The sequence below is a fragment of the Vigna radiata genome, chromosome 7 (assembly GCF_000741045.1).
Source record: "Vigna radiata var. radiata cultivar VC1973A chromosome 7, Vradiata_ver6, whole genome shotgun sequence".
Taxonomy (NCBI): Eukaryota; Viridiplantae; Streptophyta; class Magnoliopsida; order Fabales; family Fabaceae; genus Vigna; species Vigna radiata.
The window spans coordinates 5,276,150-5,282,411 of record NC_028357.1 but is presented as its reverse complement, the minus strand read 5'-3'; the positions used below and the strand labels follow the sequence as shown (position 1 = coordinate 5,282,411).

Here is a 6,262-nt window from a genome sequence, read left to right as displayed (position 1 = left end):
TTTTATAACGATTCAACTTTGTTTTTACATAAAAAATTGAGTTATTAAGTATAGATTTGTGGATTTTTCACATTGTCTAATTATTCCATGCAAAAATAATTTAGTGCAAACCTTTGATTCAATATTTTGTAAAATGATTAACCTAACAAAAATACTTATAAAAAAACTAGGTGAATTGATGATCCAATCCAACTTATCATGGATTCAATTTAAGTGAGTCAAATTCTTAGTGAACAGAACTCAAAATTGACTCATATTGAAATTTTAAATTGTTTTCAACTCATCCCAACTTAAATACATGATCAACTGGGTTGACTTTCGAATTCCACCCCATTTTGATATCACTAATCTAAAACATCACTAAACATAACAAAAATTATTAACATTATTAAATTAAAAGAATTATATCTAGAATTTTTATAATTTAAAAATTAAAATTTATCAAAATTTAAAATATAATTTCATGGCATGGACAAGAACAACATCTTCCGTTGAGTAATAAGGAAATCTTGTGTGATCTACCTCTGAACTTTTTCCATAGCATTCCAAACATTACCAAACCTACCTTTCTTTATCTCTTTCTCTTTTTAAAGTTTTCTGCACTAAGTTAGATAGTTTTGCAAAGATTATTGCAACAGCATTGATTATTGGTGCTAACTAAGTTAGAACTTCCTCTTTCATCACTTCTAAATGAGGAGAACATGACACTTCATTGGATTGGTCAAATCAAATAGAGTGTAGGCTGCTTCATAGTGATTTCAAAAGTTTGTAAAAGGTTACGTGTTTTTTAATATGAAAAATATATTTTCACATACACATTTTTTGTATTTATTTAATATTATCTTTTTCTATTTTTATTTTTTAAATTATAATTTTTTTTATAATTATTTTAATTTTATAATATATATCAAATAAATATAAGTGTATCTCAGTTTATTATTATTACGTTCTAATTAATCTCTCTTTTTCTCAGCCGTGCAACCTTCAACATGTGAAGTGAATTGATGTAAAATCAGAGTCAGAAATCACGTGCATGGAATGATGTAAATAACCAATGAAAGGAACAAAACCCTAATAAACATAAGCTGTATTTCTTCTTCTATGTAAGGTTATTATTATGCAAATAGATTAGGGTTATTAAGAAAAACAAAATAATATATTAAAGTAGTATAATATTTTTATTTTTTTAAAATAATAAATTACGATACAATTAAAATCATAATCTATTTTATTAAACAATAATTCATTATGATCCTAACCTCAATCAATCTACACTATTAACGAGTTTAAAATTTTGTTTAAAAAAGTTTTACAGAATGTGCTAAAATCTAACTCATTCAGTTCTGATTTTAAGGTTTTATTTGAAAAGAATTTACACAAATTATTTTTACATTGTATTATTTTTTAAGAACTTATTTCAAATATATATTTTTTTCTTGATACTTTTTAAATTATTTATTTATTTTTATTTCCACTCCCTTTCTTTTTATCTAAATAACTTTATATTTATTTTTCATTTTCCTTAAATTAACTTATTTCCACTATTTTGAATTTATCTTTTAATTAAAACACAAGCTAACATTTCCCAAAAAAAAGCACATAGTGAATTAATGTAATTAGTACTTTCTCTGACAATAATCTTTAAATTCACAATAAACCAAAATTTTGTGATGAAGTTTGTTGTTATGTGTAACTAATAAAATAAAAGTATTCATTATGACAATATATAAGTAACATCATATTGAATTCATAATCTATTAAGTTGTTATTTAATTTTTTTAGAGGAACTATAAATTATAGACGATCTTATCGTCGAGTATTCTAGTAGCTAATCATGAAATGAGTTACACCACGCTATGCTTTATGATAAATTAATATTAAATTAATTTATTCTAGTAGATAATATTAGCTTTCAGCTTACAATGAATTAATATTAAATAAGATTGTCTAACAAATATATAAGCCATCCTAATAATTGTGAAGTATAACTCCTTTTATCTCTCCAATCCATTAATATTACACAATTTATTTTTGAGTTAAATAAATCTTGTATCTTTAAATTTATTTTTAAAATTATATTTTACATTTAAATTAAATTATATTTCTATTTTGTTATCATAAAGTATTTTTTTAATAAAGATTTTCGGTCCACCAACAACAATAACATAAAAAAAATTGATTATTATGTTAATTATTAAGTATGAATTATGTTAATTATTAAGTATGTTTTAATGATATGAATTTGATTGTTATTGTTTTGTCTGAATTGTTTAAGTTATTTGTATTGTCTAAATTTGATTGTCATTTGATTATATCTAAGTTTATTGTGATGGATAGAAAATATTGTCCATTATTATGTCCATTTGATTAATGTACTTACCAATGAATTATTGATAATCTTTATCCCTTAATAATTATTAATAATTTTTATTATCAATATTTTAGTACGTGAAAATTGTAAAAAAAATATTTTTATCACATAGAAAAATATTTTATATACAATAAAAAGATTTCACATTACTTTTATAAATTATAAAAGTATATAAAAAATAAATATATATTTTAATTTAAAAATAAAAATACAAATATTTTAAAAATAATTTATAAATAAAAAACATATTTAAGTGTTTTCCTTAATCTTCTGTACTATAACTCCGGAGTATCTCCATACTCCAAGTAGATTTATAGTTTTGTTTTTTTTTTTAATTATAAGTTTTCCACTTTTGTAAACAAGTTATTTTTATACATAATATTATTTTCATACCAAACATAGGTAAAGGATAATAAAAGAATATGATTAAAATATTTAATTTAAAACTACAATGACAAATGAGAGAAAAAAAATCCTTACATTTATAAAGAGAGAAAATTAAATTTTTTTTAAGCATAATCAATCTCACAAAGATTAAGGTAAATCATGATTAATAGTAATGGATCTTGGTTAGATCGAGATTAAAATATTGCTAATCTTGGACCATACTAAAAACTATAAATATATATCAAAAGATAAGAGATAAGTAATCACATTTATTACTATTATATTGAGTTAGCTACCAAATCATCTATTGTTTTTGATATTAGAAGATCTTTGGTAAGTATATCTTTAAGCAAAAAAGTGAATAGAATCCAAAAAAGTGAGATCGAAAATTTTTGGAAAGCAAATTATGTAATGAGACTGAACAGCTTTGGAGAACAAATTATATAAGAATTTTGAATAGTTCGACCTCGTAACCGAAACACTTACCATTTATTTTTTATCTATTTCTTTACATTTTTTGTCTTCTACTATTATAATAAATAACTATGAATGATATGTTTCTTAACTCATTTATTTCCAATCAGAAAACTCATTTGTTATATTTCAGTATTTCATTTTTACAAGAGGGTTGTTTAAAAAAAAGATGAATACCTAATTTTCTATAACAAAATTTAAAGAAATGAAAAAAAAAGAAGTTATATGTTGGTAGGACCAAGGGGGACCCACTCGGAAAGGAAGCCAACCCATGTGATATGGCATGGCATGATAAAAGAAGGAAAGGAGCTTACGTGTGATGAGTTATGAATGTTAAAAAAACGTGAAATCGCAAACGCTCACTGAAAAGCTGAACGTCGACACCGTGTTTGTCAAAAAGACTGACTCAAAGTGCTAAAGTCTCTCTCATGCTTCCCACTTCTCAATAATTATGTTTCTTCTCCTTTTTCTCGATCATTCCTCTTTATCTAAACATTCAAAATCCACGTTCCCTTTAATTTCATAAACAATCATCTTTTCCTTCAGAAAGATGTAATACTCTTCCTTACATTTTATATTAAAAATAGGCTTAATACCGTTTTTGGTCTTTAGTATAGGAGATTTTGTTCAATATGGTCCTACTTTTTTTTTTAGTATTATGTTAAAAATCATGTCATCATCGTATACAATAAAGACTATAATAAACAATTTAAACTTGAATATGGGACCACTATGAACAAAAAGGACTCAATTGAACAGTTTTTTCAAAAGGTGGGATCAATTGTTATGAAAAAAAAAATGTAGAACCATATTGAACAAACTCTCCCAAACTAGGGACCAAAAGCGATATTAAGCCTTAAAAATAAGGTCAATTTATAATATATATAAAAAAAATATAAATTTTATTTTCAAAATTTTTAGATTAAATTAAATTTAAAACTTACTTTTTAATATGGTATTAGAATTGTTATTGAAGCTTATTTTAGCGAGATGAACATTTTATATCATCTGTTGGACCAATATCAAATCATCCATTAATTTCTATTCTCACATTCAAGATGTCTATACTTCGACGTGAATAAGAGATGTTAAAACGGAGCATAAAACATTATTTTTGCTATTTTATATTATTTTAAAATAGTATTTTATAACTAATGTTTAAATAATATTATATCAATTATTATAAAAGTATTTGTTATTTATTAAATTTCTTATATTGGAAGTTTTAGATTTATTGTGGTAGTAGATCATTATATAAATCTCCTTTTCTATAATAGAGATAAGTTTAGAAAGTAGTTCTTAATAAAAGTTGAAGAGAGAATTAAAAGATGCGATTAGGATTACGAAATATTTTAATGAAGGATTTAATGTAGGTGTAATAATAATATTACATGTTTTTACCTCGATCGCTCTATTTAAGAGCAACCAGCTCCACTTGAACTTCGCTCTATCAACATCAGCTTCTTCAGTTCCTCTTGAAACTCTCCTACTCTCTCACACATGGCTCGCTCTGTGCCTTTGGTCTCAACCATCTTTCTGTTTCTTCTGCTTCTGGTGGCCACCGGTAAGCCTTCTCCACGCTCAATACTATCATTTTAGGGTTTTCTTTTAACATTTTCTTTTTCTCCTTTTGATTGTGAATTAGATTATTAAAGAAGTAGATCGTGTTAATTAAGTTGTGTTTTCGAATGAATTGAGCAGAGATGGGGCCAACAATGGTGGCGGAGGCAAGGACATGCGAGTCTCAGAGCCACCGTTTCAAGGGACCATGCGTGAGTAACACCAACTGTGCTTCTGTTTGCCGAACTGAACGTTTCACCGGAGGACATTGCCGCGGCTTCCGTCGCAGATGCTTCTGCACCAAACATTGTTGAAACTATATGAGTGTGCTCTGAAGGAAATTAATCTCCATAGAAGATGATTCGTCTATCATCTTTCTACCAGTGTTGTTAATTAAGTGTCTTATGTTTGAGAATAAAGGTTACGTACCACTGATCTTTCTCTGTATCTTCTTCTTCTGCAGATCTTTTTCATTAGACGAGTGCGATGATTATATTGTAATATGTTTGTGATGTAATGATAAATTTTGTTTCTGTTATCCCTTTTTTTTCTTTTTATCGAGATTAAAAAAGATTAAAGATTGATTTAGGAGCAAAACATATATTAACATCTGATTTAAGTCTGATTGAACTTATCACAACTCCTTAGAACGTTTTTAACATTAATTTTACGAGTAAGATGTTAAGTTAATTATATATTCATGTTAATTTTTCTTTCATAAATATATATTCAATAAGTTCAAGTAAAATTTAAATAAAATTAAAAGGTTTATATATATTTTTAAAATAAATAAGTACTTATTATTATGAATAGATTATTTACCTTTTTTATCATTGTTATTATCCTTGAATAATTGTTATACTAAAAATATATTTTAAGAAGGATAAAATATATAAAATAAAAATATTAAATAATATAGTGCTATAAAAGAAATAGAAAAGTGAAGTGCTCAAACTTCTTGTCCTGTCTCATATCAAAACAGGAGATGGAAATAGTATATTCATCTTTAGAAAAAGAAAAATAAAGTTCTAGCTTTGGGATCCCACACTTACCGACATGAAATCTATTATTTTTTCAACATTTAATCAGTAACTCCAAAAAAAGAAAAAACTCAAGTATTACAAAATATGAAGTAAATTAATATATTTATCAATATTAAATATGAAATATAATTTTTTGGAGATATAGGTTTCAAGAGGATCACTTGAGGATATAAAAATTGCTAAATCTTTAAAAATTTACAATGATAGATTTATCATCATATATAATTTAAATAATTTATATTTTTACAATTTTTTTAAAATGAACTTTAAATTTAATTTAATTATACAAAATAATTTATAAAATAAAGTGTATATATATATATATATATATATATATATATATATATATATATATTAATTTGATCTTATCATTTTTAATAGATTTCTTCACATCATTTATATTTTGAAAGTAAAAAAAAATTAGATA

At 24.4% G+C, this 6,262-nt stretch overlaps 1 protein-coding gene across 1 annotated transcript; it reads left to right on the top strand.

Annotated features, from left to right (window-relative positions):
* Positions 1 to 4,647: 4,647 nt before the first annotated feature.
* LOC106767483 (defensin Ec-AMP-D2) lies at positions 4,648 to 5,330 on the top strand. The gene is made up of 2 exons (XM_014652387.2): positions 4,648 to 4,796; positions 4,934 to 5,330. The coding sequence occupies exons 1-2, from the start codon at positions 4,733 to 4,735 to the stop codon at positions 5,104 to 5,106; spliced, it is 237 nt and encodes a 78-aa protein (XP_014507873.1). The 5' UTR covers positions 4,648 to 4,732; the 3' UTR covers positions 5,107 to 5,330.
* The last annotated feature ends 932 nt before the right edge of the window (positions 5,331 to 6,262 follow it).

Coding starts and splice junctions, on each gene's coding strand:
- LOC106767483 (XM_014652387.2), top strand. CDS start 4,733: ATGGCTCGCTCTGTGCCTTTGGTCTCAACCATCTTTCTGTTTCTTCTG. Junction 4,797..4,933: donor TCTGCTTCTGGTGGCCACCG/GTAAGCCTTCTC, acceptor TGAATTGAGCAG/AGATGGGGCCAACAATGGTG.